This window comes from Euprymna scolopes, chromosome 38 (assembly GCF_053919585.1).
Source record: "Euprymna scolopes isolate OS-2025 chromosome 38, ASM5391958v1, whole genome shotgun sequence".
NCBI classification, from domain to species: domain Eukaryota; kingdom Metazoa; phylum Mollusca; class Cephalopoda; order Sepiida; family Sepiolidae; genus Euprymna; species Euprymna scolopes.
This window is the reverse complement of record NC_136519.1, coordinates 81,676,255-81,691,275: the sequence shown is the minus strand read 5'-3', so window position 1 is coordinate 81,691,275 and position 15,021 is coordinate 81,676,255. Positions and strand designations below refer to the sequence as shown.

The following is a 15,021-nucleotide window of genomic DNA, read 5'->3' as shown; positions in this document are numbered from 1 at the left end:
ACTTGGTTTGACGGCTGTCAAATCTAACCTTCTGACCCTGCTAACTCGCTGATGGGAAATCAAATATGCTTACAAAACTTTCTATTTCTAAAACTACCTATATAGCATTTAATCTGGGATTCTCAATACTACACTAGACTTTGGAACTTCCTCCCAGGATTTTGATTTCCCAACTGTACTACCGTAAGTGTAATGTGACCAGACACCTTGCTGCTAAATCTAACATGTGGTCGACTTTCAGGAAAATCGTAAAAAGTTACGATGTGCGGTGCATCTTAAATAATATATGACTAAACTCTCCGCCTGCCATAAAGTTTGAACTTGGCAACGCCGAGTATATACTACTAGTAGGCGATAAAAAGAAATTAAACATGCTTGAAGAGGGGTGAAAGGAAAACTGGGCTCAAAGAAGACACAGGAAAAGGAAAAGTCTGTCGCCATTGTTGTTTGTTTTGAGTGTGGTACCCTTGTCCTTCATATTGCGAAATGTAAATACGTGTTATGAATTGGGAAATGAGTACCGAGTAAACCATTTATTAGTTGTGGACGACTTTAAATTGTATGCAAAGAATGGAGACCAGTTAAATATGCTTGTGAGGAGAGTTAACATGTTAGGTAATAGGCATGAATTTTCGACATGAAGATTTGTGGTGTCATGAAATTAAAGATAGGGAAAATTGTTGAAGATGAAGGAACAAAGCATTGGTAAAATGATGGAAGATTGTAAATAGAAAGGTTGGTTGGTTGTTTTTGTATTACGGCATATCAACCCTTTTCGGGTTATTTAATGCCAAATCCAAAGATTTTGAAAAAAATTTTTTTAATAGAATATATTTGTTGCTTTCACGTCGGTTTCTATTTAACCCATAGTTGGGACCCTAACAGGTACTATCACTCCGGGTCAGAGTGGACCTGGGAGCAATGGTAGTGAAAGGGTGGCTCCACACTTCCCAAAGCCCACAAGCTGGGGCCTCACCACTGGATATAGTTTAAGGTCATATCCAGGACCGTAAATAGAAAGGATACACCTATTCAGCAACTGTGAAAATATGAGAAACTGAAATGATTTAATTATTGGAATCCTTTGAGTAATTTTTATATTTTCTTATTTAATTAACTAGCGGGGGTACCCGGCGTTGCCCGAGTGTTTGTTTCCGGGACGGGGCGGGGGAGAGTTTTAAAAAATTTTATGGTAGGTAAGTAGGAAGGATCAAACCCGGAGTCATGAGTAAAAGTAGGAAAATAAAGTGTGAAAAAAAACAAAAAAAAAACATCTGCAACGTTAACAGTTCGGCCACCAAGAAAAGTCCATTCCAGTTGTTTAGGAAAAAAAAAAAAACGACTACGATCGGTCGGCGCGAACGTGAAAATATAATGTGAATTGTCCAGCACGCTAACCACTACGCCACAGAGCACTGCAGCTTAGTTTAGTGATTTTAAATAACTTCACATGAAAGAACTACGAAGCCAAACCGGTGTTCTCTTCTCAACTGTTCCTTGTGAACGATCCCCAAACGGTGTTAAGTGGTGGCAGGGGGAGGAGGAATTTATTAGAGAGAAAATATTTTACCACTTCCATTGATCTTAACCGATTTTGGCCGTGACTTCTCAGCAGAAAAAGTATAGAAATCTAAGATTATCGAGGAATTTGAGAAATAATAAGCCTATAACACACCTCAGATATTGTTCTGCCGTTTGTGCATATTATATTTATATAGATAGAAGATAGAAAGAGAAGAAGAAGAAGATAGAAGAATAGATAGAAGAATAGATAGAAGAATAGATAGAATAGAAGATAGAAGAAGAGAAGATAGAAGAATAGATAGATAGAAGAAGATAGATAGAAGAATAGAAGAAGATAGAAGATAGATAGATAGAAGAAGAAATAGAAGAAGGTAGAGAAGAGAAGAAGAGATGATGTGATCCTCGATTGAATAATTTTGTTTAACTGTGTCAGATATATAATCGAGAGTCAAAAGAATAAAATGAATATGCTGTTGGCACAGCCCTAGCGATAACATACTATGAACATTAAATTAGCATCTCTATATACTAATTTAATGTTTGTAGGATGTTGTCACCTTCTATCCTGCTTTTTAATAAATTGGATCTCCCGATCGAATAATTTATAATCTTGAAATTGTGACACACGCATGCACGTACGTACGTTAAAGGTGTCACGTTAAAAAAAAATAATCTCACAGATAAAATTGTAGGTATCTATATATTAATATATAGATACCTACAATTTTATCTGTGAGATTATTTTTGTTAAAATCTGTCCAATTTAATTCTGATATTTCTATACTTTTTCTGCTGAGAAGTCACGGCCAAAATCGGTTAAGATCAATGGAAGTGGTAAAATATTTTCTCTCTAATAAATTCCTCCTCCCCCTGCCACCACTTAACACCGTTTGGGGATCGTTCACAAGGAACAGTTGAGAAGAGAACACCGGTTTGGCTTCGTAGTTCTTTCATGTGAAGTTATTTAAAATCACTAAACTAAGCTGCAGTGCTCTGTGGCGTAGTGGTCAGCGTGCTGGACAATTCACATTATATTTTCACGTTCGCGCCGACCTATCGTAGTCGTTTTTTTTTTCCTAAACAACTGGAATGGACTTTTCTTGGTGGCCGAACTGTTAACGTTGCAGATGTTTTTTTATTGTTTTTTTTTCACACTTTATTTTCCTACTTTTACTCATGACTCCGGGTTTGATCCTTCCTACTTACCTACCATAACATTTTTTAACCCCCCCCTGTCCCGGAAACAAACACTCGGGCAACGCCGGGTACCCCCGCTAGTTTTCTATAAAAACATATAAGATATCAATGGATATATACCTGAGAATCAAAACAATGAAAAGAATATGCTGTTGTCATAGCCCTAATAATTATCATATAGCTTAATGTTTTACCGTTATTCTGACGGTGGACGCTTTCGTTAAATTTTTGGTTTTGTGAGAATTTAATCTCTCTCAACAACGCCCCAAGCGTAATAATCGAACGGATTAAGGTCTGCAGAGCTTAAAGGTCACAAGTTGGAGGTAACATGATCATAAAATGTTCCGTTAATCTTAAGTCTTAAGCATTCCATACGTTTTTGTGGCATTTTTTTTCCACGTTTAAAGCATAAGTTTATTAGATGTCGTTCAGATTGCATTTTTTGAAATTCACTAGATGTGACAACCAGGCTTTAGTAGGGTGTATTCCAATTCCTGCTGTAGCTGTTCATTTGAACCTGAAATCATAAAAATTGGTCAGTCATCTCATAAGATGTATTATAATCACTAGGGCTTCTTTTGACTCTCGAGTATATATCCGACACACGCACAGTCAATCAACCGAGAACCACATATGTCTATATAAAAACATATAAGATATTAACAGGTATAGACTCAAGAGTCAAAACAATAAAAAAATATCCTGTTGTCACAGTCCTAATTATCAACTTCTATTCTTCTTTTTAATAAATAGGATCTCTCGACCACTGGAGACGCAATGTAATTAAAATTTAATTTTAAAAAATTATGTCGCTTTTGGGCTGTACGTGAAACTAAAATAAGCCTTCTTGATTTTCTGGCTTGGAGCCAAGGGTAATATCTGTTCTGCCTAAAGATAGTATAATGATATCGTGGGGTTTTGATTCGCGCCGGGCGTCCGTGCAGTAGAAATATGTCACCAACTCCTATAAGGATATTGGAGATAAACGTAATAACCACACACACACACACACACACACACACACACACACACACACACACACATACACACACACACATATATATATATATATATATATATATATATATATATATATATATAAAAGTGAACGTGTCTGTGTGTCTGTGTGTCTGTGTACATTTCCCTACGCAATAACTCTGTCAATTTTTAGTCTATAGACTCGAAATTTGAAATACCGGGTACTGAGATTTGGGAAGATCGATGTGACGGGTGTCAGCCAGAAATTTGGCTGTTAAGGGGTAAAATTTCAACGATTTGACTTTTAAGAACTCTACCAAACTCCTCCGACAATTTTGGGTCTAGACACTTGAAATTTTAGATATAGGTTCCTTGAACCTGGATCTAACTTAATAAAGTGATTTGAGCCCGAAACTATAAATTTTAAGGGGTCATAATAGGGGTCAAAGTTTAAAAAAATTAACCATTTTTTTTGTTTTTTTGCTTTTTTTGCACAGCATACACCTCCAAACACCCGAGCAACGCCGGGCACATCTGCTAGTATACATATATTCGGACGCTAAACTGACTAGATTACTTAGATAAATACTTTTACAGATTTAACAAAATGACTACAATAATATTGCGGGGTCCCCATTCACGCTGAACGTCCACATAATGTTCAGCAGCAATATATTACATATGAAAGACGCTACTGTGGAATTTTCCACAGGTCCCGCTAGTTATCATTGATATGGTTGAAGTTCTGTTACTTTCTTCTTTGGTGATATGTTCAAATGAACTCAGTAACTGGACAATTTTTTGAACAAGTCCCCATTCGTAAGTTGTGAAGGCAAGAATCTTATTATCAACAAGGTTTTTCGGTGTTCTAAATTCCTGTTCAACACATAATATGCTAGATTCCACTGTCTGATCACATCTTGAATTATTCAAATTAAACTGGGCTTGTATTTAAGTTAATTTTTTAACAGGGTATCACCTACTAAGGTTTCGGAGCTGGTTTTAAACTCTATCAAGGCAAGCAAGGGCACGGCGAGCAGCCCTTGTCCACATATGTCAACAGTACTCCATTTTAGGATGCACTTGGCTCTTATACAGATAGAGGATGCATCGGCAGTGAGATACCCACTGGAGCGGTAGAGTGATCCAACCATTTTTTTTTCCAGTGATCTTGGCAACAATTCATTTTAAATTTTATTTATTTTTTATTTTTTACATTTTCACCCCAAAACAAGGCACGTTGTCACTTTGATGTAGGGGGCTACTACATGAGGTACATGGGTACTATGTGGGGAGTTGGGCAGCAAGATGTCTGTTCACGTTACACTTGAACTTCTGCATGTCAGTGCAGTTGGGGAAGCAGGGACCCGGAAGGGAATTACAAAGTCTAGCAGTTCTGGAGAAGAAACTACTGGAGCAGAAGGCTCTCTTACATCTAGGGATCTCTACTGTGTGGGGGTGGGATTTAGTTGCTTGTCTGGTTTATCGGGGTATTTACGTCGAGGGGATATAAGTGTTTGTAGTTCGTCAGAGCATTCACCGTTTAAGTACTTATAGAACAGGCAGAGGGATGCAACATTTCGTCGATGGGGCAGAGGCTGAAGCTTAGATGACAGTTCAGGACCTATCAATGGTAAAGTTTAAATTGTTTACCTTAGCGACAACAGATTAATCATAAACGATTAAAAAGTTATAGAAGATGACAACGCGCACTAATTGTCCTACTTTATGTATATATATATAATAATAGTAATGTGTAAATTCGAAAAGTGAAATTCTTACTCTACATAAAATTATGAAGATAATTAATTGTTCGTAACGAAAAATGTTCTTCTCTAAATAAATTTTTTTTTATTTTTATTATTATATTGAACAATGAAATCTATCTTTCAAACCTTTCCATCTCCCAGCTATCAGCTGACTGCGAATGTAACCTTGTACACGTTTATACACGCAGACCCAACACGTTGTATGCAGAGTTACGTCGCAAGGAACATCGGACAAATAATAACTCGATTCCTTTTTTCTTTTCTTATAATGACATTTATTTTCTCATTCTCCCACCACCCGTGACTTCTCGTTATGGCTGTGAAGTCACCCACGTTTCTAACGTGATCTCTTATAGTCTTTTTCATTTTCCTTACCCACAGGTTCATTGTAATTTCGAACACGGCTCGGTATTAGCATATACGCGTCCATGCTCTGTTAAACAAATAACGGTTGAATGCGAATGGTAAACTGCAGATTTCATACCTCCAAGAATTGGTTATTAACCATTTCTTGTCAATTCATTGCATTATTTCGAAATTGTCAGCCAGCTTCATGACAAGTTGGAATATTGTTGTTTCTTCAGTCCACATGGAATCATTGTCGTAAATATCATTTACAAGACTTGTTGAACGCATTCCAAGAACTCAGCCGCCATTTTATTTCTAAGCCACTGTATCTACACATTACCGTATATGATACATAAACACCCGTCTAGCTGAAGCCACTATAAAAAAATTTTCCCCACTCTTTATCTGTGCCAAAACCAAAACGTAATTCCATGAACAAAGCTTCTTTCTTAGAAGTGCACGCCTGTGGAACTCTCTTCCGTTTGCCTGTTTCCCACCTGACTGCAACCTGGATGTCTTCAAGTCCAACATAAACAAATTCCTGATCAAACCGCCCCCTTAAGTAAGACACTTTATCAAATCTCCTATACTAACGATTACTACGATACTATCCCATTGATTACTGTACACGCAACAACCGTTATCCCCGAGTGGCTTCCAGGTCTTGATAAGAGGTGACCACCATGTAAAAAAAAAAGTTTAAACTCACCTAAAATAAAAGATACCATGAATAATCCCTGTGTAGCGGCCCCAGCAAAGAAACGACAAACATTTAAGAGAATTGCGTTGTTTACAAGTGGCAATGGAAGATTCGCCACTATATTAATCAGTATACACGAAACGATAATCGGTTTTCGTCCATAGCTGGAAAGAAAAACAACAAATAAATAAAATAAAAGCATAAAATAATTTCAGAAAGGTGCTTGTTTGTTATGAGTCATAATTAACATCCACATTTCAAGTAAAAATATGGTGACTTAATCGCGAAGTGATCCTAACGAACGCTATGATTCAAAGGACTATGGTTACTTACACGCTTTCCTTCTCTATTTCGTTTGAATTCGATTTACTCTCCACTCCTCAAGACAAAGAAAGTTTTAACATGAACGTGTGGATTCAAAAATATTTCAGCCAATAAAACTCTGTCCAAAAAAGCTCCAGAAAGTAACACCTATACGTGAATGTATGAAGCCAGTGCAAACTATAAGATATATAAAACCTGGATATTATCTGGTCTGGCGCTGTATTCAGCTAAGCGCTGTTACTTGTGGTAACATCATTAGGAGGAGTTATCTATCTCTCTTTTCCACGGCGAGATGATCTGACACAAGGGTCGTATGGTGAAATTTTTTCAAAGCCAGTACCTTAGAAGAAAAGCATACTGACTTGCAAACGTGCCTGGGCAGCTCTGTCGGCATTCTCTACTATTTCTTTGGCGATTAGCAATAAGCAAAGATTTGCAGGGTAGACCTCCTAGAACTGCACAGAACCAGAAAGATATGTTTTTTAATTGTTTGTTCCCTAAATTCATAATTCAGTTTTATCAGTATTAAATTGTATATTGCTTTAAAATTACTTAATTTTACATAAATAATATATTTTATATTGAATAAAGTTCAGTTTAAGTAGTAAACCTTTGGAACACATCGAACTGTGTTCCTTTTTCTTTTTAAAAATGTTTTATTGCTCTTTTTCAAATGGCCCTCATATAGTACTGACAGTCTGACAAATCTTACCTACATTGCCTGCAGACATTTTTCAATTAACAGGCCTTCTTCTTACTCTCGGTGGCCATGGCTGACAGCGAGACAGAGATCGAGATGAGATGACGACTGACAGACGACCATAATATCGATAGAACGCGGAGAAATCCAACTGGCAAATCATATATGAAACATTAGCGTTGTATCTTTCCTTTCTTTGTCCCACGAATATTTTACCCCCCATTCAGTGACCCGCGTGAGTTCCGTCGGCAGCCGCCTATGTGAACAAAAAGACTAGGCACCGCCAAAACTGGGGGGGGGGGGCAGGTAAGTACTTTTTGACGGACCGTCTTTTTAAAAATCTACCAAAAATCAGGTAATTATCCGATCAATACGAAATTTTCAGCGATTATTAAGAGAAGAATGAACTTTATAACAGTGTACTTATTTTTCATAAACGATATTTATATATCTTTTTTTTACTTACAAACACTTGTTTTGAGGTTGTACAAATATGCTTAAAATAATCATCTGAAACTGAACATAACATATTGTGTTGTTGTAAGGGACAGAAATATAGATTTAAAAAAAAATGTTTGCATACCTTATTTTGACGTCTGAATATCAGAACTTCGATTGTGTTTAATTATCCCGCTTTTGAGTTTTGAAGTGTGAAATTCGGTGAATATGTTAAGTAAAATAATTAATTTAAATTAAGCAAAAAAAAAAAAAAATTTTTTAATATTTATACGAAAAAAGCCATTTTAAAATCTTTGATAAATAAATTAACAATTTTTTTAGCGAGCCGAATAATGCATGACCATTATTAAACAGGGCATGCTTTGAAGAATCGATACAAAAAAAAAATTCGATAAATATTGTGCCCTTTGTGTTAAAAATAGCATCATTTTTTTGATCCCGTTTGAAAACGTTTGCCGCCTTTCGACTACGGTGGACCAAACACGCTGAAATAATTTGTTTTTATTCTGCTTTAAATTGCCCCTCCCCCATTTTGGGGAGCCTGGCCCCCACACACATACACATTAAAAACCAAACTCATACAAATGGTCACCCATCTGGTACTGGCCAGCCTCAGCGTTAATAATACATTGAAATTTTCGTTACTGAAAAATAAGTTTTTTTTGGCCTGTTTGGTCTTCCATAGTTTGCTTTTTATCGAATACAAACGTAAACAGTGTCGATCTAGACTCTAGATCGACGCGAAGTAACTGGTTGCCTATATGAATAAGTGGAATTACTTGAAATCCAGGTACTTATATTATAATATTTTTGCATATTCTCATAGAAAATCATCCTAAATCTTAGTTAGACAACAAATAAATAAATTAATTATTTCAAAAACCTTTTTAAAAAAATATTTATGTACGTTTTTTGTGCAAGACAAAAAATGTCAATTGTTAACTTTTTGGGAAAATTTAACATTAAAAATTTAATTAAAAATAGTAGAAAAAGTTTTACATTATTCTGTTTTCTATATGATAAAATTCAGGGTTTTATCTTTCTGGAAAAAAAAGTTACTCAGAAATAATGGATTTTAATAAATGTAATTTCGTTTTAAAAAACAACAACAACTTGATTTTTCGACCATTTTTGGCGGTGCCTAAAAAAGATGATGAGACGGCCAACGAGAAATATGAAGAAACCACGCCACACAGGGTTTTGGTGTCAGCAGTCTGTCGATGGAGGCCACGTGCTGTCACAAATGTTGCCTTAGACCTGAGATCCGACCCTGGGGTGATTTCAGGACGAGGTTTTGATGGGTGATAATGGTCGACCACGATCGACTACTTGCAAGCGAAAAAAAAAAAAAATCAGAAAGAGAAAGAAAAATACAGACTAAAATCTTTCAGGAATAATGTTGAAGGCCAATTTCGAACATTACAGCCGGAGAGAAAAATATAGACAGGAAAAAAAAAAAAAGAGAGATCGTGCAACCTTTTGTAAAAAAAATCAAGAAGTGGGCAAGTGAAGACAGAAAGAAGACATAATGCAAGACCAAAATATGTGAATCGGAAGAAAGAAAAAAGGCACAAGGAGAAACACTGGAAAAAAAAACAACACGAGATCGAGAAAGAAAAATAAAATAATGATTGTGAGAAACAAGGAGAGAAGCAGGGGAAGAAAAATAATCATTCACACTTTTTTCTTGTTTTTTTTATTATTATATTTTTTATTTCTGCAAAATGATTCGACTCAGTCTAATCATTTTTTTTTTACATCTTGCTGTAATATTTTGTGAATATCGTTTTTTATTTTTTTGCTTGGGAAATAAATTAATCCTTTTGACTTGCCTCGTAAAAGCCTAATATGTGAAATGTTGGCGCTGTGTTTTTCCTTTCTTTGTTCTGCGAATATTTTACTCCCATCTTGTGACCCACGTGCGTTCTGTTGGCAGCCGCCAGTGGGAACAAAAAGACGATGACATGGTCAATGAGAACGATGGAGATATAGAGGTAGTAAACCACAGCACACAGCGTTTTTTTGTCGGAGGCATGTCGAGGGTGGGGTCACGCGCTGTCACAAAACAGCAACTATGAAGATGAGGATAACAGTCCGCAAATAAATGAAAGTTAACACATTGTTCACATGCCAGTGCATAGCAATGCCGAGGGATAATATTTAGGCTTCGAAGGCTTTTTCAAATTTGGTCAAGTAAATTTGGTCAAGTAAATTTGGTCAGGTAAATTTGGTCAAGTAAATTTGGTCACGTAAATTTGGTCAAGTAATTTTGGCCACGTAAATTTGGTCAAGTAAATTTTTGTCACGTAAATTTTGTCACGTAAATTTGGTCAGGTAAATTTGGCCAAGTAAATTTGGTCAGGTAAATTTGGTCAAGTAAATTTGGTCAGATAAATTTGATCAGATTAATTTGTTCAAGTAAATTTGGTCAGGTAAATTTGGTCAGATTAATTTGGTCAAGTAAATTTGGTCAGGTAAATTTGGTCAGGTAAATTTGGTCAGATTAATTTGGTCAGATTAATTTGTTCAAGTAAATTTGGTCAGGTAAATTTGGTCAAGTAAATTTGGTCACGTAAATTTGGTCAAGTAAATTTGGTCAGATAAATTTGGTCAGATTAATTTGTTCAAGTAAATTTGGTCAGGTAAATTTGGTCAGATTAATTTGGTCAAGTAAATTTGGTCAGATAAATTTGGTCAAGTAAATTTGGTAAGGAAAATTTTGGTCAGCTAAATTTAGTCAGATTAATTTGGTAAATAAATTTGGTAAGGTAAATTTGGTCAAGTAAATTTGGCTAGGTAAATTAGGTCAGGTAAATTGGCTCAGGAAAATTTGGTCAAGTAAATTTGGTCAGGTAAATTTGTTCAAGTAAATTTGGTCACGTAAATTTGGTCAGGTAAATTTGGTCAAGTAAATTTTTATCAAGTAAATTTGGTCATGTAAACTTGGTCAAGTAAATTTGGTCAGATAAATTTGGTCAAGTAAATTTGGTCACGTAAATTTGGTCAAGTAAATTTGGTCAAGTAAATTTGGTCAGATTAATTTGGTCAAGTAAATTTGGTCAAGTAAATTTGGTCAGGTAAATTTGGTCAGATTAATTTGGTCAAGTAAATTTGGTCAGGTAAATTTATTCATGGAAATTTGGCCAGGAAAATTTTGGTCAGCAAAGTTTAGTCAGATTAATTTGGTCAAGTAAATTTGGCTAGGTAAATTTAGTCAAGTAAATTAGGTCAGGTAAATTGGCTCAGGAATATTTGGTCAAGTATATTTGGTCAGGTAAATTTGTTCAGGTAAATTTGGTCAGGTAAATTTGGTTAGGTAAATTTGGTCAAGTAAATTTTGTCACGTAAATTTGGTCAAGTAAATTTAGTCAGGTAAATTTGGTCAAGTAAATTTGGTCACGTAAATTTGGTCACGTAAATTTGGTCAAGTAAATTTGGTCAGATAAATTTGATCAAATAAATTTGCTCAAATACATTTGATCAGGTAAATTTGGTCAAGTAAATTTGGTAAGGTAAATTTGGCCAAGTAAATTTGGTCAGGAAAATTTTGGTCAGCAAAATTTAGTCAGATTAATTTGGTAAATAAATTTGGTAAGGTAAATTTGGTCAAGTAAATTAGGTCAGGTAAATTTGCTCAGGAAAATTTGGTCAAGTAAATTTTGTCAGGTAAATTTGGTCAGGTAAATTTTTTTCAGGTAAATTTGGTCAAGTAAATTTGGTCAGGTAAATTTTGTCAGGAAAATTGTGTCAGGTAAATTTGGTCAAGTAAATTTGTTTCCAATAGTACAAAATTTAAAAGCGAAATATTCAGATTTAGTAAAAAATGAAAACATAAGTGCCACCCACTGGTTGGTGAAAGAGCGTAACAGACGATAGAAAAATAATTTAAGCGAAAAAGTAAATATGGCTGCTAATACTGGATTATTGGAGTGCTATTAGCTATAATCGAAACCGAAACTAAAACTTATGAGGAATTCTTGGTAAAATCATTTATAAAAAAAAATAGATGACTTAAGTGCCATCAGCTATAATCGAAATCGAAACCAAACCATATGGAAAATTCTTGATGAAATTACTTGGAAGTACATAACAATTAAACGACCCGGATATAAGCGTGATAGAGAAGACAACACACTCGCTATCGTATTAATATGTTTAATCTTACCTATCTGAAAAACTTCCAAAGAGAATAGAACCAACAAACTGGCCGCTTATGTAAACGATGCTCGCCGTGGAAATTAGGAATAATTTGTCGCACACCAAATTCATCTGCAAATATATAAGAAATAACAAAGAATACAATATTACATCGGCTTTAACATCGGCGTTTAAAAACGATTAAAATGGCTAACTTATTTACGAAGCCGAAATGCATTATGGCAGATTTTATTTCGTAATTAAATTATGATTTGAAAAATAGGATATTTTAACAAGTTGTTTTGCTTTCAATAAATATTCGATTAAGAGTGAATAATAATAAAAAAATAATTATCGGAAGTTACGTTGACACGAAAATTATAGTGTGATTTTTAACCCTTTAAGTATTTGTATAATTTTAAGTCCATTAATAATTTAAACAACCCCGTCACATCAAATACTCACCTAATAAATTAAAAAATAAAACCCCAATATTTTCTCCTTTTTTCTTTCCTAATTATTAACCCTCTATTTTTCTAACTATTTATAACTTTTACCCAAATCACGCAATTGCCGTAAACCCAACATAAATAATAGGACGTATATTAAATGTAACTAACTGAACATATGTTAACTATTTGGCATATAAATGCTTTCCCGCACAAATGATCTAAAACATATATATATATATATATATATTTATATATTTATATATATATAAAACGTATACATATATATATATATATATATATATATATATATAAACGTATATATATATATAAAAACGTATATATATAAACGTATATATATATACGACGTATGTTAGAATATATATATATGCATGCACGTATGTATGTATGTATGTATGTATATATATATATATATATATATATATACGACGTATGTTAGAATGCAATCAACAAGACGTATGTTAACATTGCGGCGCTGAGAAAAAGCCTCCCCAACAACACTTCATTACAAGTGACCCTCTCACCCCAACCATGGCAATATCTATATTATGACATGCCCTCATAAAGACGACAAATACGTAACCCTCACACTCGTCACTTTTCAATTTCAACCTAATTTGATCACGATGCATATGTATGCCACTTTCATTCTTTCTACCTTCCTTATTTTCCTTCTTCTCTTTTTTTCTCTCTCTATATTTCTCTTATTTTGTTTAAATCCATTTTTTCTTCTCATTTGACTTTTGCCGTTCAACGAAACAGACAGTAAATTTTCTGTCCACGGAAATAATTGTAATGAATTACGTCAATGCTTGAGGCTGTCAAATAAAAACAATAAACTGTGTGTGTGTGTGTGTGTGTGTGTGTGTGTGTCTGTGTGTGCCCGTTTGAGTTAGTTTCCTATCGACTCGAAAAAGGCTGGACCGACTTTTATGAAAGTTCACAAGAAGGTAGTTTATGGGCCTAGCAGTGTCCTTATATAGGTTTTGTATAAGTATCGATAATCGATAATCGATAATCGAACTAATCCGATGTCTTTTTTTAGGCCAAGTTTATACCTCACACAACCTAACATCACAAGTGCATTTAAGAATTTTTATTACCACACAAGCCGAAAGGCCCAATACATAAGATCAACAGTAGGTTATTTGATATGACAGGGGCACGTTCGAAGTGAATGTTTCGATTTTAAACACAATTGAACCATGATACTTGTTTTTTTTCATTTTAAGCCATTATCACCGCCCAAGTAGGCATATAAAAAGTAGGTATATAAAATCAACATTAGGTTCTTTTATTGAGCAGGAGCGTGTTCGAAAGAAATGTTTTTGTTTAGAGCACAACCGAAGCACGATACTTGACGTTTGCAATAATTCAAGCCATTATATATAATGCTTTAATTCAAGCCATTACATATAAACATATTTTTCTAAAATCAACAGTAGGTTCTATACAGTGCAATGTAATGTGGTCACTACAGGGAGGCATGTGAAGCTCCTTCCCAGTGCTCCGCGAGTAGTCCCAAATTAGAGCAGGCAATCGGTCGATTTGATTAAAAACATGTATGAGTTCATCAATTTCGACGACAATAAACATATGGGAATGTGAAAGATTCGTTGATAATCATTCAATCGTGGACAACGTCGAGCCTCCCTGCTATATACTAGCAGGGAGATACCAATATATATATGTATGTATATATATATATATATATATATATATATATATATATATATATATATATATATATATATATATATATATTACGATAATAATAATTAAATACCTACAGACACTAATGTTCATCCTTTCGGGAATCATCAGTGCAGGGTGTTACGATTAACACCAGTAGATCGATTCAAACCCGGCAAAAGAAGCCATTCGCCTATCGTTAACCATGAGAAATGCTGTTGAAATTTAAACATTTATTTTTTAAATGATTTTTAACATCTGTCAGAGTGATCTAATGATTATATGATGATCTGGCATAAGAGCTAAATTGACCGACTTAAATTTCAACTGAAAGTGCTCAACGATAAGAAACGAGGTTCTTAAAAGGGTTGACATAATTATTTAATATAATAATTATTAAATACCTACAGACACTAGTATTCATTCTTTCGGGAATTATCAATGCAGGGTGTCACGATTAACACCATTCGATAGATTCGAACACGGCATTAGAAATCACATTTTCATCACAGTTGGTGATCTAATCATTATATGATGATCTGCAGATAAGAGCTAAATTGACCGACTTTATATATATGGATAGATAGATAGATTAATAAATAGATTGATAGATTGATAGAGAGAGAGAGAGAGAGAGAGAGAGAGAGAGAGAGAGAGAGAGAGAGAGAGAGAGAGAGAGAGAGAGAGAGAGAGAGAATAATGGAAATAGTATTCCGACAAAAT

At 34.5% G+C, this 15,021-nt stretch overlaps 1 protein-coding gene across 1 annotated transcript in view; it reads right to left on the bottom strand.

Annotated features, from left to right (window-relative positions):
- LOC145263016 (organic cation transporter protein-like) overlaps window positions 1-15,021 on the bottom strand; it is an 83,756-nt gene that overhangs the window by 31,497 nt on the left and 37,238 nt on the right. Inside the window, exons 4-5 of the mRNA XM_080119849.1 lie at window positions 12,165-12,268; window positions 6,526-6,680 (exon numbers count right to left, since the gene is read on the bottom strand). Of these exons, the coding sequence (XP_079975975.1) occupies window positions 6,526-6,680; window positions 12,165-12,268 (259 nt within the window). The remainder of the gene's footprint in view (window positions 1-6,525; window positions 6,681-12,164; window positions 12,269-15,021) is intronic.